The following is a 19,444-nucleotide window of genomic DNA, read 5'->3' as shown; positions in this document are numbered from 1 at the left end:
AACAAAAACACGAATAAAACTGAATATTATATAACTAAACACTGCTAGATATTTAACCGCTTTCATGAGTATATTTTTTACAGCTATTACACAACGACAAACAACTGGTGGAAGGACCTCTTGTGAGTCCGCACGGGTAGGTACCACCGCCCTGCCTATTACTGCCGTGAAGCAGTAATGACTTTCGGTTTGAAGGGTAGGGCAGCCGTTGTAACTATACTGAGACTTTACAACTCATATCTCAAGATGGAGGGCGGCATTTACGTTGTAAATGTCTTACACACTTAACACCAGGTGGGCTGTGAGCTCGTCCACCCATCTAAACAAAAAAAAAAACTTTCAAGGTAGATCTGATATTATGTGGAACTATAGCATAATGGTAGGAAACTTCTTGGCTATACCCCTGGCATTGCTGATCATGTCCATGAGTGACGATAACCACTCATCATCAAGTGGACCGTATGCTCGTCTTCTTACAAGAGCAATAAAAAAAACAAATATAAGTATAGTTGTAGTAGTGTAGGGGAATGATACCCCGTCCCGCTTAGCTTAGTATGCAGTTATTGTGCATATAGTAATGAGCAGATACGTTAGTCAGTCAGTGGCCAACGTGCAGCGATCCACTGCGGTTGCTGACGCGAATAATAAACATGTAATTAATTATACGTAGTGTTTTATTGACCACTCTGATGAGGTTTCCGGAGGAGAGCGCACAGTAAGCCCTCAACATCCACAAAGCCTCACAGTAGTAATATCACCCATACGGTGCTGTAAAGTCACTTATGCAATTTTTATCAACACTGAACTGAGTATTAGAAAATACATGTTGGAACGAAGTTCCTTACGGCAGGCTTGAAGGAGATAGGGATTTTGCTGCGCGACCAAACTGAAAAAAATGTGATAGTAAAACCGTAAGAAAAAGTCCGTGGAATAAAACCGTTAAAAGAGACGTGCGCAGGCGCGACAGTCGTATACACAAGCGAGTAGTGTATAATACCTTTCTCTTTCTCCTTCTTTCTTTTCGTTCTCTCATCCCTTCTCTCTCTTTTACCACTCCACCCCGCCAATACATAGTATATACTCATGAATTCATGGACAAGCACGTGGTGAATACTCACATTATAGATACATTTTACTCGTGAGTAGCCACGTTTATTTTTGTAATTATTTCTATTTCTATGTAATTTTATGTTGTCAAACAAAAATAAAGAGACATATTTTGTTATTTTAATTGTAATTTGAATTACAATTTTTATTTATTTAAAATAGTGCATAAAAGATAAATTAAATCAATAAAGAAAACACTACACACACTACATACCATGTATTTGACGCACACACGCATGCATACTATTTATTGTCAAACTTTTGTTCTTGACGTCTGCGGTCAAATTGAGAATAGATTAAATATTGTTTGTCTTTATTAATATTTTTTATAGTGTAGCCTTGGCGAAATTTGTAATTATAGAAGTATAAAATACAATCATAATAGTGTACAAACTTACAATTCCAATGAATTATAGTCGAATTTCGACTACTGCGGGACCTCAAGTACTCTCAAAAAGAGCAAGCGGCATTTAAAATCTTACATCCATTCTTCAGTTTGACGCGTTAATAAACAAATTTAGATGGAAATTTGAAATTGAATATCGAGCGTGTCATTTTACGTAAATTGTGTCTGACTTGTGTTTCATTAATGAAAAATTAATTTCGCGAAACTTTTTGGAGGTCCGAAATGGGAGGAGACAAGCTTTTCGCTACCGACCCGGTGCAAACAGTTAATTCGCTTTATAAATGAATAGTAAGTACCTAGTAGCATGTTTTGTTTAGTTTCTAGTATTTCGTATGTCCATGATCTTATCTAAAACTATCGACCCGCCCTCGCTTCGCTTCGGAAACATTAAAACACACATGAAACAAACAAAAAAATTTTTTTTTAAATTAAAAAAAGTAGCCTATGTTCATCAGGGACAATGTCGGCTTCTAATGGAAAAAGAATTTTTCAAATCGGTCCAGTAGTTTCGGAGCCTATTCGAAACAAACAAACAAACAAATCTTTCCTCTTTATAATATTAGTATAGATATAGATTCCGTAAAACTTTGACTATATGCGACAGCTTTGCTATGTCGTGACGGAAAAAACATTTATTTAACATTGCACAATTTTCATGGCAGGTATTTTATAGGCCCGTAATTCCTGAGCATTTAATATGTTCGGTTATTTATAGCTTTGTCACGAAAAAATGGGGCTATGGTTTTTGATGAATATCCGCACACATATAATACTTATTATCATGGTATGAGTTAACCCGAGCATTGACTGTTTACCGAATTATTGTGACTGCCTCTCCTGAAATTATATATTAATAACAAATACAAATTTCTACAGCATCAAAACAACGTGGGACTCAATACAAAGGAACGTCTGTACTCACTCCACTTCTCTGACGTACAAACTAATCCAAAGACCAGACAAATAATATTCTAATAATATCTACTAAAATATTTAGTAAACTCCCTCCGATTGAGAATTGAAGCACTATTCTGTATACAAGGTTCTTTATAGCGATTAAACAGGTACACTTTTTTTTATAAGCAATAAAAAAAAAATATGGGTGGACGAGCTTACAGCCCACCTGGTGTTAAGTGGTTACTGGGGCCCATGGACATCTACCACGCAAATGCTCCACCCACCTTGAGATATAAGTTCTAAGATCTCAGTATAGTTACAACGGCTGCCCCACCCTCCAAACCGAAACGCATTACTGCTTCACGGCAGAAATAGGCAGGGCGGTGGTACCTACCCGCGCGGACTCACAAGAGGTCCTACCACCAGTAATATAATATAAAAATATAATAAGTATTATCACCATATTTACTAACTAAGTTTAGAAAAATATTTACCATCTGGTTGTATAGCTATTTTAGTCTAAGACTATGTCACTCTATAACGGAACTATGACAAAAACAAGAAAAGCATCTAAAGCCTACCTTCATACCCTTCCAGAGATATGATAAGAAGGTTCAGATATGAAGCTATGAAAGAAAATAGTTTATGTGACATGCTCTTTTTAATATTTCATAATATATTAATAATTAAATTCGGAAAAGCATTAACCATTTAAAACAGCTGTATAGATTTTATTATGTAAAAAAAAACAATCCCGATTCCACTACTTTTATTTTAGGTTCCATTGGAGGTTACGAAAATATTGGCTTGTTTAGTATATTTTAAATTTATCTCACTACTTTACACCGGAACTCTTATTCAATCGTATGTATGCTGGAGTCAGTACATTTGATATTCTGTGGCAGGGTGTACGTATTTACCTACGAGTATGTGCATGATTCCGCAATCTACAATATGTTTACTCGCTAAGTATTATGTACGTTGAGTTTACCAAAGAATCGGCATCTTGTCAGATCTTCTCAACGAGTCGCGATTCAATAGTAGATGCCCTCGGATTGAGGTAGGTCATCGCGTAACTGTCAAGCCTTCTCCGGAGACTGAATTGATGAATTAATTGAACAGTTGTTAGTAAGCTTTCCCTTCCTAGCTGAACACAGGAGTTCGCCCATCTGCTTCGGTTAAGGATCTAAGACCAAACGCAATCCATCCATTCCAAATATTATTTTAAATATAATTATTTATATTAGATATTATAGGTATAATTTTATATGTAAAATAACTAGTCAGGTCATAAGTATTGTCACACAGTAAAAACTTTTCTTTTAGAATGCTGGCCACAAAAAAGTATATTGAATTCGAATTTCGAATTGTTCATGAAAATAAAAATGTATACTTTTAGAATTTTACTCATTTTTAAATATGGAGTGGACGCTTAAAGAAGACCGTGTTGCAGTTATTGCGTTGCATCGTTGCGGTTACGCGCCAATTCAAATTTTTAACATACTGAAAATTTTGAATATAACCAAAAGATTCGTTTATCGTACCATCAAACGATACAATGAAGACTCTAGTGTAGATGACAGGTCAAGAAGTGGTCACCCTCGGTCTGTTAGGACTCCAGCAGTGATAAAAGCTGTGAAGGCGCGAATTCAAAGAAATCCCAAACGTAAGCAGAAACTGTTGGCCCTTCAGATGGGGTTAAGCAGAACCACGGTGAAAAGGGTGTTAAATGAAGACTTAGGGCTTCGAGCATATCGAAGAAAAACAGGACATCGTTTGAATGCTCGTCTAATGGCCCTGAGACTGAAGAGATGCCGCGCTTTGTTGAAGCGGTACGCGGGAAAAAAATATCGGGAAATTCTTTTTTCGGATGAAAAAAATTTTACCGTAGAGGAGAGCTACAACAAACAAAATGATAAGGTGTACGCACACAGTAGTGAAGAAGCGAGCAACCGTATTCCGCGTGTCCAACGAGATCATTTTCCATACTCGCTCATGGTATGGTTGGGAGTTTCTTATTGGGGCTTAACAGAGGTACATTTTTGTGAGAAAGGTGTAAAAACGAATGCAGTTGTGTATCAAAATACAGTCCTGACGAACCTTGTGGAACCTGTTTCTCATACCATGTTCAATAACAGGCACTGGGTATTCCAACAAGATTCGGCGCCAGCTCATAGAGCGAAGAGCACACAAGACTGGCTGGCGGCGCGTGAAATCAACTTCATCCGGCACGAAGACTGGCCCTCCTCCAGTCCAGATTTGAATCCATTAGATTACAAGATATGGCAACACTTGGAGGAAAAGGCGTGCTCAAAGCCTCATCCCAATTTGGAGTCACTCAATACATCCTTGATTAAGGCAGCCGCCGATATTGACATGGACCTCGTTCGTGCTGCGATAGACGACTGGCCGCGCAGATTGAAGCCTGTATTCAAAATCACGGAGGTCATTTTGAATACACTTTAGTGTCATAAGAATCTATGTTTTGTTAAGTTCATTTTGGTATATGAATGGTTACATAATGAATAAACTTGTTTCAATTATTTTACAATAAACATGTGACAGAATTTATGACCTGACTAGGTATATTGGAACAGCAAATCCTAGCCTAGCTGTCGTTGATTTTGTAGCAAAGTTTGTAGATAACAACATCAAGTAACGTATTATTTATTAAAAAATATACATATTATGAAATTTCTTCAGCTCATAATTCTATTTAAAGTCATCTCAAACAGTTCGTCTGGAAAATAACTTAATCTTAAAATGATACTATGAACAAACGTCATAATAAACACACAAATCGTTTAACAAACAAATACCATTTGCCACTTTAGAACATTATCTCTGACGCTTACAGAAAATTATAAAAGACCTGTTTGAAATGAATCGTAATCATTTTAATGCCATTAATTGTAGAATAAACAACAGTAACAATAACATTAATAGAAATTAATACGGAAATGGCCATGGACACGATGAAGATAGAAAACAAATTTGACCGCGAAAAACGTATTGAACTAGAAAAGCCAAAAGAAGGAGCAGTCAAGCAGATAAACTTCGATGAACTATTGATAGCCGCTGGGGAATTTGGTATTTACCAAATTTTGTTGTTTTTCGCAACCTCTCCGTTTTTCTTGTTCGGTGTTTTCGTCTACTATAGTCAAATGTTCATCACTGAACCCTCCCCGAACCACTGGTGCTGGGTTCCTGAACTGGCAAACTTGACTGACACAGAACGGAGAACATTGGCTATTCCGATAGACGATTCGACAAAATTCGGATATTCACATTGCCAGGTCTATGATGCGAACTGGGATGAGGTATTAATAACTGGACAAATACCTAATTCAACATGGCCGACAAAGGCTTGTGAACACGGGTGGGAGTTTAATAAGACCGAAATACCTTACCCAACAATAACAAGCGAAATGGATTGGATATGTGACAGAGGCAGCTACCAAGCCACGGCACAAGCTCTTTTCTTTGTGGGGTCCATTATTGGAGGATTTCTGATTGGTTGGGTAGCTGATCGGTACGGTAGACTGCCAGCAGCTGTTTACAGCACCTTAATTGGATGTTTAGGAGGAATACTGACCACGTTTGCAAGAAACTTCACCGAATTCTCAATATACCGATTCATAGCAGGTATGGCATATGACAATTGCATGATGATGGCATACTTAATATTATTGGAGTATGTGACTCCTAAATACAAAACGATGGTGGCCAATATGGCATTTGCTTTATTCTACACTAGTTTCACTACAGCAATGCCATGGATCAGTTTGGCATGTGGACATTGGAAAACTATATCCATAGTGACTAGTGCGCCATTATTATTAGCTGTGTTAGCACCGTGTTGCATACCTGAAAGTCCTCGATGGTTGCTCTCTATGGGGCGTGTAGAAGAGGCTATAAACAAAATTTTAACGATCAGCCGAATTAATAAGAAAGAAATACCGCCCAAGATCATTGAACAATTCAAGTGTACAGTCTCGAAAGAGACGAAAGAAGAATCTCATAGCTGCTTAGAAATATTTAAAAGACCGCCAATTAGAAGAACGTTTATTTTGATGTGTTTGGAGTTCACCTGTTGCACGATCATCTTCGACGCTTTAGTAAGAAGTACTGGACAGCTGGGCTTCGATTTCTTCATATCATTCTCCGTGATCTCCTTTACCGAACTTCCATCGATGTGTGTTGTAGCTTTCATTATGGATTGGATGGGACGTAAGTGGATGACGATCAGCTGCATGATGCTCTGCAGCATCTTCGCCTTGTTAACTGTATTTGTTGGCAGTGGTGTACCTTCTGTGATGTGTACGGTGCTCGCTCGGTTCTTCGTGAACATTTCCTACAATGCAACCATGCAATGGACTGCAGAAGTACTTCCTACGCAAGTCAGGGGCTCTGGGGCATCTGTCGTCCACATTTGCGGGTACATAGGTACGGCTCTCTCTCCTTATATTGTGTATCTTCAGATTTACATAAGCTGGCTGCCGTTTGTGATAATTGCCGCTATCGCTGCATTCGGAGCCTTCATTGCCTTCGCGTTACCGGAGACCACGAAGAAAGATATACCGCAAACATTCAACGAAGCCGAAGAACTCTCAAGGAACATCAACCTGTGGGAAATGCCTTGTTTAAGTCGACCGAAAAATGTTGTGTCAGGTCACGAAAATGAGAGCTTCGAAATGTAATCTTGCTCTTTATTTTTCATAGCGACTTTTAATAAAATTTGTGAAACAATTTAATATTTACGCGGCACATGATTGTCTTTTATTCGAACTTTATTGAAACTTTAAACATTCTTATTGTACTAGCTTACATAAGTCTTCAAGGAATACCAAAAAGCATCTCGTCACCTCCCTCGTCTTTTCCATTTTTCTCTACGGCGCGGAGACTTGGACCCTCAAGAAAGCCAACCACCAACGCATCGACGCGTGTGAGATGTGGTGCTGGAGGAAAATGCTCGGGATTCGTTGGACAGAACACAGAACCAGCGAATCCATTCTTACCGAGCTCAAGATTCCAATGCGCCTCAGCACTACATGCGTGCGGAGGAGTTTCGAGTTCTTCGCACATATCGCCAGAAAGAGAGGTGACAATCTGGAGAAGCTGCTGGTAACAGGCAAGGTATGCGGGAGAAGGCACAGAGGCAGAAATCCAATGCGCTAGTCGAACCAAATACGCTCCACTCTCAATACCTCAGTCCACGTTGCTATCCACACAGCCGAGGACAGGCAGGAATGGCGCAAGATGGTGCAGAAGAAAGTTATTAGAGGAAGCCACGACCCTCAGCACTGAGGATTATCGACGCAAGGAGGAGGACATAAGTCTTCCAAACATTTACTTTGGAAACTTCTCTGATTGAGTATGCTCAGTAGACTTGTTGCTATTGATAGATTTCCTGTGAACCGAAAATATCAGACGTTCCTAAGTACCTAAATCAATATCAACCGTACACAATTTATTTCATTAACACCTCCAAGTGGTAAATTTCGTAAACAAAATCACATAAGTTACGAAATAAGGAAAATTGATTTTATTTTATCTCTAAGTTATGATATTCTTGGACTAGTTGAACTAAACTAGTTGAATTAACTAAAAATGATCTACAGAGTGTCCCAGAAAGAATGGATAATCCCAAAACACGTAATAGAAGATCTATTGGGGATTCAAAATAAAAAATAAAATAAAAAAATTCTTAGGTAGCACCCAAATTAAAAATAAAGAAAAATACCAAATTACATGATTAAAATTTAAGTTCATATTAACTTTTATAAAAAATTACACTAGCTACTCATACGATTTCCTGCATATTCCTTAATATAGTCCATGTAAAATATTATAACACCAAAAAGCCAATGGATTTCATTTATTTGTAGCTGTTGTAAATTCCAGAAACGCACAGCAGTATGAAAAATATCAACTTTTTTTTTTAAATACGTAATTTGGGTACTACCTGAGAATATATTTTTTTGTTTCCCCAATAGCTCTACTATGAGGTGTTTCATGACTTTCCGTTCTTACTGGGACACCCTGTGTAAAATTAACCTCCGCCTTGGTTGAGTTCTGTACAATTTTTCTCATGAATCTAGAAACATTTTGTGTGAGGATTCAAGTATGAGTATATTCACTCATCCCCCGAAAATATCAATCCAGAAACATTTAAATCATTTATTTTTTATTTGCTATGAAAAAGGAACATCTTTTCATGGCAAATTTTTAAATGGTTTCACCATAAAATCCCCTTTGTGTCTGTATATGGGTACAATTTAGGACGGTTATTAGAAAATATTGACTTAGAAATAAAACACTTAGTAACAGTGTACAAATATAGCATTACATTATATACGGGTTACATTATATAGCATTATTTTTTATTGGTGGTAGGACCTCTTGTGAGTCCGCGCGGGTGGGTACCACCACCCTATCTATTTCTACCGTGAAGCAGTAATGCGTTTCGGTTTGAAGGGTGGGGCAGCCGTTGTAACTACACATGAGACCTTAGAACTTGTATCTCAAGGTGGGTGGCGCATTTACGTTGTGGATGTCTATGGGCTCCAGTAACCACTTAACACCAGGTGGGCTGTGAGCTCGTCCACCCACCTAAGCAATAAATAAAAAATAAAAAAAAAAAAAATGCATTAACGCTAAAACTCAAAATACATTCGCCAGCGAACTGTGTACTCAGTGCGAGTTTTTTTTAACGTTCTCGATAGCGTAAAAGTTAACTCAAATTTGTATGGAGTTGGAACGTTTGCCTATGTTTGCCGTTACGGGCACTGTTCGAGCTGCATACAAATTTGAGTTAACTTTTACGCTATCGAGAACGTTAAAAAACTCGCTCTAAGCACACTGTTCTATTGTTTGGCGACTTCTACAGTACCTCTACCCCAGCTCCGTAACAACTACCGCACGCAAACCTGTAATTAAATTAATAAATTCAAGAACTCCAAATGAAGTTTAACTGTGGCAACACTTCCTCGCTGGCAGACTTGTTCATCTGTACAAACAACACACAGCGAGTTACAAACTATGTAGAAATAAACAAAGTTATGATTGCATTATGAAAATACAATTTCCGTGCAACTTCGCCAACGCGTAGTATGTAATTATTAGCTCGATCTATGACATCAGACTGACCTGAATTTTTATAAGTATTTATTATTATTAGCTAATTACTTCATGTTTTTTTTTATTCCTTAGATGGGTGGACCAGCTCACAGCCCACCTGGTGTTAAGTGGTTACTGGAGCCCGTAGACATCTATAACGTAAATGCGCCACCCACCTTGAGATATAAGTTCTAAGATCTCAGTATAGTTACAACGGCTGCCCCACCCTTCAGGCCGAAACGCATTACTGCTTCACGGCAGAAATAGGCAGGGCGGTGGTACCTACACGCGCGGACTCACAAGAGGTCCTACCACCAGTAATTACGCAAATTATAATTTTACGGATTTCACTTTTATTACACGATGTTATTCCTTCACCGTGCAAGTCGATCGTGAACATTTGTTGGGTACGTAATTCATTAGAAAAATTGGTACCCGCCTGAGATTCGAACACAGGTGCATCGCTCAACACGAATGCATCGGACGTCTTATCTCTTAGGCCACGGACGACTTCATGTGATAAAACCAGCGTTGAATCTACACAGCGTCTGTTACTGAACAAGGTGCTTAGTGAGTGTTTTTTATAGTTCTCGATAGCGTAAAAGTTAACTCTAATTTGTATGGAGTTGGAACGTTTGCCTACGTTTGCCGATAGGGGCGCTGTTCCAACTCCATACAAATTTAAGTTAACTTTTACGCTATCGACAACGTTAAAAAAGTCGCACTGCGCACACAGAATAAGTATTAAATATGTTTAATATTTGTAATGAAAGTACTGAAGAAACTTATTTTGTTGTTTTCTTTTTTTTTCATTTAAAAGTATCTTTCCTAACTAATAAAAGAGTCATTAGTGAATATCTCGTGCCAGCACAGACTAAAACTAAATTCAACTGTTTCGAAAATGCACTCCGACAAACATGTATCTTAATTCAGTACGTACTACAAATCAAAGATCAGCGTTGAATAATTTATGTCCTCAGGTACTTCAGGTACAGGAAAAAACCAGTTCAAAGGACTAGAAAAATAAAACCCACTTGAATTTCCTGAGACGTCAGCGCACTACGAGTATGACATGTAGAGCGTTATGAGGTGATGTATATTTGGAGCTGTGTGGGAGAGTACGTGACATGTACATTCAATTTTAACCGATTTCATTTTGTTCTGTATCCGTCTTGTTTGAGCTCACAGCCCACCTGATGTTAAGTGGTTACTGGAGCCCATAGACATCTACAACGTAAATGTGCCACCCATATAGTTACAACGGCTGCCCCGCCCTTCAAACCGAAACGCATTACTGCTTCACGGCAGAAATAGGCAGGGGGCGGTGGTACCTACCCGCGCGGCCTCACAAGAGATATGTAAACTAATCAACGCTAATGCCACTACATCCGTCACCCGATACACTAAATTTATACTATGTTCCGGCATTATCCTTCCTTTTGTAGTTTATATATCCTTAACTTTAACACAGCATCTAAAACAGTTCGTAAATATTAATATACACGACACTATTATGTACAATATAAATCGCGAATCAACAACAACGCACGACTTCCCTTCGGAAAACGAATCAAAATAAACAATGAAAAATTGCGGGATGCACGCTTCACAAAGCGTGGGACTTTGACAAATAGCGGCGATCCATCCGGAGGCCGCAGGGATTTCGACAGCCTTAATGTATGGGCGATAAGAGCGGGAATCAAACGAGCCCAGGTCATCGAGCCAACGATTTATTTCTGAGAACTAGGGCACTAGAGCTCTACCTCGAAATATAGTTCGTAAGTTTTTGCCAAATTTGAGACAGAGAAACTAAGAGTCCACGTGGACTATACTGCCTGAATGCCACCGTTTGCTTTGAGGCCTGAAGTCAAATCGTCGAGATTAAGGACAGAATTGTATAGGAAATCATTAAATTCTCCAAAATCGACGATAATCAAACTAACTTTTCCGCCTACATAAAAGAGCTCATGAACTAATCTTAATGCTTATTACCCTAGTAAACGATTATGACTCTTATAAACGAATGACAATGTTAATGCACCGCGAACCGTTTTGGAACAAATAATGAACGTAAACTTTGCACCTACCTTAATCGCAAAGCAATAATACGTCCGTCAGTATTATTAATATATTTTTTTTATGCCCTTGTAGGCAGACGAAGCATATGGCCCACCTGATGGTGAGTGGTTACCGTCGCCCATGGACTTCAGCAGTGTCGAATCTCAGGCGGGTACAAATTTTTCTAGTGAAATACGTATTGGTACTACTGGTGGTAGGACCTCTTGTGGATGTCTATGGGCTCCAGTAACCACTTAACACCAGGTGGGCTGTAAGATCGTACACCCATCTAAAATAAAAAAAAGACGATAGTCGATAAAAAAGACGATAGTCGATAGCCGAGACGATATAAGATAGTATGAGCAGGGATGTTTACTTGTGGTAGGACGTCTTTTATGTGTCCACGTACCACCCTGCCTATGTCTGCCGTGGGGTAGTTATGCGTTTCGCTATAAAGGGTGAGGCAAGCTTTGTACTTTTCTGTTGAGACCTTAGAACTCATAACTCAAGGTGGGTGGCGGCTTTAACGTTGGTGATGTTTATGGGTTCGATTACCATTAACACTAAGTAAGACGTAAGCTCCTACACCCATGAAAGCAATAACAAAAAAAAAAAAAACTCATATGATGTAATGATAATATGTAGAATAGATTATTGTGGAATTACTGCACTGGTGGTTTCGTTTAGAAGATCAAATAAAGTTAGTATGTAATAAGTAACCTAGAAAAACTATAAAACTAAGTAGTAATAAATTATTTTATATCATTTCATTATTTTCCTTAGGCTCGTCCCAAACTTGCCTACTACGTTAAAACGGAGCCACGCTATTGATAATCATTATTATCAAATAAATATTTATCACAGCCCATAAAGGTGAGGATTACCTTGACAATAAAATCAAAGGTCAAAGGATCAGGTCAGAATGTGACCTTTGTTATATTATCAACGATAACATCTCTAACAAGATATTCCACATAGTTGACTTTTCAAACTAGAAAATGAGAATGAATTGATGAATTCGGAAGGAGCTTCGTTGTAGGTTGTATTCGCATTTCATATGTGTATGTCTGGGTTACCAGGAACTTTGAAAATATGAAATGCAAATTTTTTAAACCTTTTAAATGTAAAGTTTTTTAAAGGATTAAAAATGCCATTGACATTAAAGTTTTTCAAAAGCATAGGCCCGAGCATATAACGTGTAAAAGTAGGATGATTAGAATGATTTTGAATTGCTTATAGTTTTACTAGCATCTGTAGAGCGCCCGAGTGCGGTCCTACGCCCAGTACCGCCCAGCGCCCAGTATAGTCTTACGCCCAGTACGGCTCTGCGCCCATGCATCGTGGTAGAATCTTCGAAGACGCTCACCAGTGTATTATTCTCATCAGCCCGTGTCAGATCTACGCTAGGTGCCCGCACTAGCTAATGATTCCTTTCACGATTGGTGCATTTTCTTTTTCATTTTGAACTATGAACTTACTACTATTACTACTACTACGGCTACTACTACTACAACTACTACTAGCGCCCTTGATTGTTGCACCGAAGGCTTTGGATTCGATTCAGGCTTGTTTTCTCTTTGTCTGGGTACTTTCACTTTAAGTATGTATGTCAGTCTCTGGTATCCATAACACAGGGAATACTATTTTGGGGGCGGATGACCGTGCGTGATTTGTTCCTAGTTATTTCGTTAATAAAAAATACAACTTATGAAACAGAACGCAGTGAATACCGATTTCTGCCTAAACTTGCAACATTGGCAGCAACACGGAATCAACGCTGGTTTCGTGTTACTTGCAACACTCAAATAACAGAAATGATTTGTTTTGCACACATACAAAAATTTTACAGCGACTGAAAAGCTACTGTATAAATGTGACTGTTTCTATGTAGGTACCTACGTAGAGAAAATCTTCCAAGTGGGCGTCATTACTCGGTGATTTGTAGCCATCTTAACGTCTCATGGAGCGGCTAATGCGGATTATCGTGCCTGATGTATCTCTGTCTTGTGTATCTCTTTATCTTAAAAATAACATCTTGAGAATAATCGTCTAATCCAATTAGGGTTAAGTTATAAAAATTTCATTTTATGTTGACGAATGGAAACACTTAAAGAACTAATAAAAATATTTCATTATAGCTGAGTCCCGGGATGCTACCAGCGGTGATTGTCGTACCGCAGGTGACACCGCGGGGCGAAGCTAGTCTAAAAAAAGTAGCCTAAGTTACTCTTTATATCATCAGCTACCTATCAGTGCAAGTCCCGTCAAAATGGGTCCTGCCGTTCCAGAGATTAACCGGAACAAACAGACAGACAGACAACATTTAAACAAAAATGTTATTTTATATGTGCTGTGTATACATACTTACGCATTTAGTAAAATAAAAAGTAGTTAGGTAATTCATTATAACAAACAGACACTCCAATTTTATTTATTTGTATAGATAAACGAAATAATTCAATTTTTTTTTCATATTTTTGTGGTAAAACTCTTGTGATCTAAAATTTACAAAGTCTATGTTGACATTTTCTTTTCTCGTTAAAATTGCTTAAAAAATTATACACTATTAGGCTAGCCCCAAAGCCGGCGAGTAAGAAGGCTAAAATGAAGTATCTAACTCCAAATATTGTTTCGAATTGTTTTAAACTTTCGCGCTTATCTACGTTATACAGACTGTTATTTTACAGATTCTTACAACGATTTGTACATTTCTTGAGTTCCCCATATTTCGAAACTGTTAAAGGGGCATGATTACGGGTATACTTACAGTTGTAACAATCACATACGGATACACTCACCAGAGACAAATCACATACGGTCATCTAGTCCCTAGTTAAGATACCTGACTTATATACCTACGTTTAGAAGGTTTAGATATACTACCCTAGCAAGAACAGTGCTCCGCAGAATCTACCACTGGATCAGAAACGCGACCTAGGTACTGAGAAGTTCTGGCGAGAAACTCAGTGGGCTATGTCTGTGGGTTAATTTACTCGCCGAGCCCTTCGTCGCAAGCGACGGGTTCAACGAATCTCCTGGTGAAGCTGGAAAGGCCTCCGGGCCGCCAGTAATCTATCAATCAATAAAAAAAAAGGGTTCGACGAAAACGCTGACCGGTGCTTGAAGTACCTAAAAGCACCGTTAGTGGATAAGGAGGATCCGAAACGACGTGGCTACTGACAGGCTGACAAGAACTTCGAGGAGTTATACTAGCTTCACCGAAGTCTAGGAGTGGACGGGGCTCAGTCTGCGAGACCTTGCTGATATGTACTTCGCTAAGCCTACTATCGGATCAGAATTGGGACTTCCTGAGAAGATCCGACGAGAAACTCAGCGGTCTGTGTCTAGGGATTAAGCTACACGACGAGCCCTTCGCATTTGACGGGTTGAATTCACCAAACCTAAGGCAGGTACCCTGCATTACGTTACAAAATCACTACTAAAACAGTACAACTTTGATTTTAACCATAACATAATCCGCTTGCGATTATATCATAGAATTGGATTCTCTTTCTTTCATCGCACGCCATTCTAGGAAACGAAAGAGCTGTTAATATTTGTCCAAATACGTATACTGATCCGCTTCACGCTTTTCGAGTACTTTAGTGTCCCTAAGCATAGATTTACATATCTTTACCCCGCATCCGACGCGATAAGTTCCCAATAAACTAAGCTCGCATATATAAGTGCTAACGCTAACTTTTTTACTGACGCTATTTCCAACGTGGAATGTACATAATATATTACTGAAGTATGAGTCAGATGAAATATTTAAAGGCGATTTCTACATTGCTCTGTTTCATTTGAGATCAAAAGCAAAAAAAAAACACGCTATATTTTAGTAAAATTTTTAGTATTTTTTTTTTCTTTTCTAAAATATAGCTCAGTAAAAATAAATTGTTCATCGCGAGTTCAAACGAGATTACGAGCTCTTCAAGCAAAAATGAATCGCGCCGATCTCCCAACTGATCTGTGATTGAGTTCCAGTCATTACCGAGGGCTATTAAGTTAATTGCAATTTTTATGAGTTTACATTGAGATCGGTCGTTAGATGCTCTGTCTTCTTAGTTGTTTTTATTATTATTGTGTATTGGATAATATCTTCTTATTATTGCTTTTGACGTTTGATGTTGACTTCAAAATCCCAGGCTATTGTATTTTCATTATGCCTAGCCGTGCGGATTTTCAATACGCCTCCTGATATCATCCAGATTTTATAAATAAATAGTTACTATACTACAGGAAAAACAATCACAGATATATCAAATTTCAAATAAAACAACTGAAATGGAAATGGACTGGACATTTAATACAATATAAACTATAAAAATATCCAATGATACCATTCTCTCACTTCTTTGTCGCATTTTATGCCAATGATATGAAAAGGGAAATAGAGGAAGACTGCAATGATAGACGGGAAGATGACATTATAATAGTGGCAGAAACGACTTGGATGAGACATTATTATTAAACGCTATCTTTATCTTTACTATAGAAAAGACAGTGATTAAAAAATTGTTTTCAGTGATCTTAAGCTTTGCAACGACCATGCAACTATCTAGCAACTGACTGCTCTCACGTATTATGAACGCCTTTGAAACCTTTACCCTATGGGAATTTCCAAGTTTGCCACTTAGGGAATTGATTTGTAGGAAGTTATGTCATGTCGGTTTGTGAATGAAATTTCAAACAGCTATTAGAATTCTGTTCAATATTCACGGTCTATTAACGTGCATGTATGATTGAACATCGAAATGACGAAAGCTTCTTGAGTGAGGCTCAGTTAACTGGTGGTAGGACCTCTTGTGAGTCCGCACGGGTAGGTACCACCTGCCTGTTTCTGCCGTGAAGCAGTAATGCATTTCGGTTCGAAAGGCGGAGCAGCCGTTGTAACTTTACTTGAGACCTTAGAACTTATTTCTCAAGGTGGGTGGCGCATTTACGTTGTAGATATCTATGGGCTCAAGTAACCACTTAACACCAGGTGGGCTGTGAGCTCGTCCACCCGTCTAAAAAATAAAAAATATATTGGTACACGGCACACTGTTGTTAATTTGGCTACATGTTACCAAAAGCATGAACCAATCATGATAAGGTTGAAAGCGGAGACGCGTCGAAAGATAATAACAGTCGAGACTAAATATTATCAAGAAGCGGATCACCAACTTTTTTGCTTGTAGACATTTTGTAGTTATCCACATTTTTATCTGGCTTCAAACTAGGACCCTTCCATAATGAGAACTTACATATAGACACTTGACGTGATATCAGAAAAAAGGATACCAAAGTTTTTTGTCATGCGCATGCTTACCTAAAGTGTGTATAGAACTATGACCTTTGATTAATCCAGCTTGATTTGCATTTCCATAAACAAAAGTGAAGACTATTACGATGGTCTATTCATTCCACCAAGGTCTTGTAACTCCTCGAAGCAACAGAAACGACAGTAAAATGCTAGAAGGTGCTTCTGTGTAGGCATTTACTTTCGGTACTCACACGGCAACTCGGACAAGAGCGACTTGAAGGATTACAATTTGGTAAACGCTTCAGCACTAAGTATCAAAAGTAAGTTCCTGAAAATCATGTTGTTCCTGTACATTCGTGTTGAGCGATGCACCGGTGTTCGAATTACAGGCGTTATCGTGATCTATTGAATAGCGAGATAAACTCATAATTCTATCAGTCACCAGTAAAAGATCTTTCGACATCAAAGTTTTAAGTATCATCGTCTCAGTAATCAGAAGTATAACTTGATAATTATCTTGTTCTTAATTTTGCCTAACGGCTAAAGGACCGTTGATTCCTATTCGTCCCAGTTTATTAACATAGCTCGACTCGTGTAGGTATGTATGTAGTATGTAAATCGAATTGTCGGATATTTCATTTATCAAAGTTCCACGTGAAAGTTGCACGGCGGCCGCGTTATGGAATTCGTTCGACGTACAAAATGAATTTCACAAAAAACTGGAAGGCTCGGTTCTGAATTTTTAAGCAGTTATTCAATATTTTTTTCGTTGTTTCTGTTTTGTTTTTTTGTTCGGAATGCGAATTAATTGTTTTTGTAGGACGGTTCCACGCGGTCTTTGCGTAGGTTATTAATGAATAGTATTTAGCCCGTACTCTTGATTGTTACCGTCCAAAAGATTTCTGATTTTTATTAAGCATGATGCTTAAGTTAATCTCGTCCGCGAGAAGCTGAAATAGCCCTTTAGGCTACCAGCGAAGGGAAAAAAAAGAAGTTGATGTACGTTTTTTTTTTATTTATTGCTTAGATGGATCGACGAGCTCACAGCCCACCTGGTGTTAAATAGTTACTGGAGCCCATAGCCATCTACGACGTAAATGCGCCACCCACTTTGAGAAACAAGTTCAAAGGTCTCGAGTATAGCTACAACAGCTGACCCACCCTTCAAACCGAAATGCATTACTGCTTCACGGCAGAAATAGGCAGAGACAAAAGCAGTGCTTCGCAAAATCTACCTCCGGATCGGAAACGCGACTCACTGAGAAGACCCGGCGAGAAACTTAGTGGGCTGTGTCTATGGGTTAGTTTACTCGCCGAGCCCTTCGTCGCAAGCGATGGGTCCCACGAGAACGGTAGCCGGTACAAGAGCTCCAAAAACGTAATAACGTATAGCTTTTAATTACTAGGTATTGGTGGACGATACGGTCGCCGTGATAGTGAGTGGTTAGTGATAGTCACTATATAAGGAATATTCTAACATAATTTTCACTAACTTCGTCCGCTTAACTTGAATATTTCACTGCACAATAAAATTTTATGAAAATATAAAAAGTGCTTTGTTCTAATATCTTGCTCAAAATCACAAGGATACTAAAATGTTTTTTTAGTTCGAGAGCAGTGAAGATAAGACAACGTATTTTGTTGGTTTTTAAAATATATATTTTTTGTTTTAGTTCGATAGTAAGGAGTATCTGTTGAAATTATTTCCGAGGATTTTACCTTACAAGTAGTCTGACTTGAAGGCTGAGACTATTAAAGCATTGACCTCGTATCTCGATTACTGTTAGTATTTATCTTCTTCTTCTTTTCTTCACCTACACTTTAGACAAATATTAATACAGACAAACAATATTGAATCTAATCTCAACTTAACCACAGATTAACAATAAACAAAATCATATATATTATAAATATGCGTGTGTGTCAAATACATGTTAGTGTGTGTAATGCTTTCTTTATTGGTTTACTGTATTTTTTACGCATTATTTTAAGAAAATATTAGCATTGGGCACTCCCTCTCTATATGTATAGTAATATATATAAATCTACAGTGGTTTTTACGGATGTTCCGTTATAACTACTGAACCGTGCATCCGTTTGACTTGAAACTTGGTATCCATAAAGCAAATACATGTACTTAATGGATAGGCTAATATTTATGAGTGTTGGACTCCGTACACCAGTTGCGGGGGCGTTAATGACGAGAATCTTTGTGGGGGTGAGAAATAATAATGATAATTTTAAATGCCCAGCAAAGCAAGGGCGAGTAAAGCTAGTTCCCTATAAGCGTGGGAAATCTCATACTCCTCCGTCCGCGCAATTTTCGAAAAAAGGGATACTAAATTTTTGCTTCACGTATTAATATATAGATAAATTATCTTTGTAGCTCTCATTCACCAGACCTATTTATTACCCGTCGTCTTTTTGCAGGAAACTAATCCTGAAAACCTTTACATCTTTCACACACAAACAATAGATTTGTATGAGCAACCAACCGACTCACCCTCCAAGCATCTGTCAGCTTTTCCCGCAGTGAAATTGATAACCTGACATAATAATAATGTGACCGGTTCATCGGACCGGTTCTGGCCAACGTTATCTCGGGATAT

The 19,444-nt window shown here is 38.3% G+C and overlaps 1 protein-coding gene across 1 annotated transcript; it reads left to right on the top strand.

The window, feature by feature from the left end:
* The first annotated feature begins 5,299 nt into the window (after positions 1-5,299).
* Positions 5,300-7,179, top strand: LOC114245261 (carcinine transporter). The gene has a single exon (XM_028177369.2). It carries the CDS (start codon positions 5,371-5,373, stop codon positions 7,108-7,110), a length of 1,740 nt encoding a protein of 579 aa, XP_028033170.2. The 5' UTR covers positions 5,300-5,370; the 3' UTR covers positions 7,111-7,179.
* The last annotated feature ends 12,265 nt before the right edge of the window (positions 7,180-19,444 follow it).

This window comes from Bombyx mandarina, chromosome 09 (assembly GCF_030267445.1).
Source record: "Bombyx mandarina strain Sakado chromosome 09, ASM3026744v2".
NCBI classification, from domain to species: domain Eukaryota; kingdom Metazoa; phylum Arthropoda; class Insecta; order Lepidoptera; family Bombycidae; genus Bombyx; species Bombyx mandarina.
This window is presented reverse-complemented; position numbering and strand designations above follow the sequence as displayed.

Bases quoted from the DNA above. Each gene is read 5' to 3' on its own strand.
- LOC114245261 (XM_028177369.2), top strand. From the start codon at position 5,371: ATGGCCATGGACACGATGAAGATAGAAAACAAATTTGACCGCGAAAAA.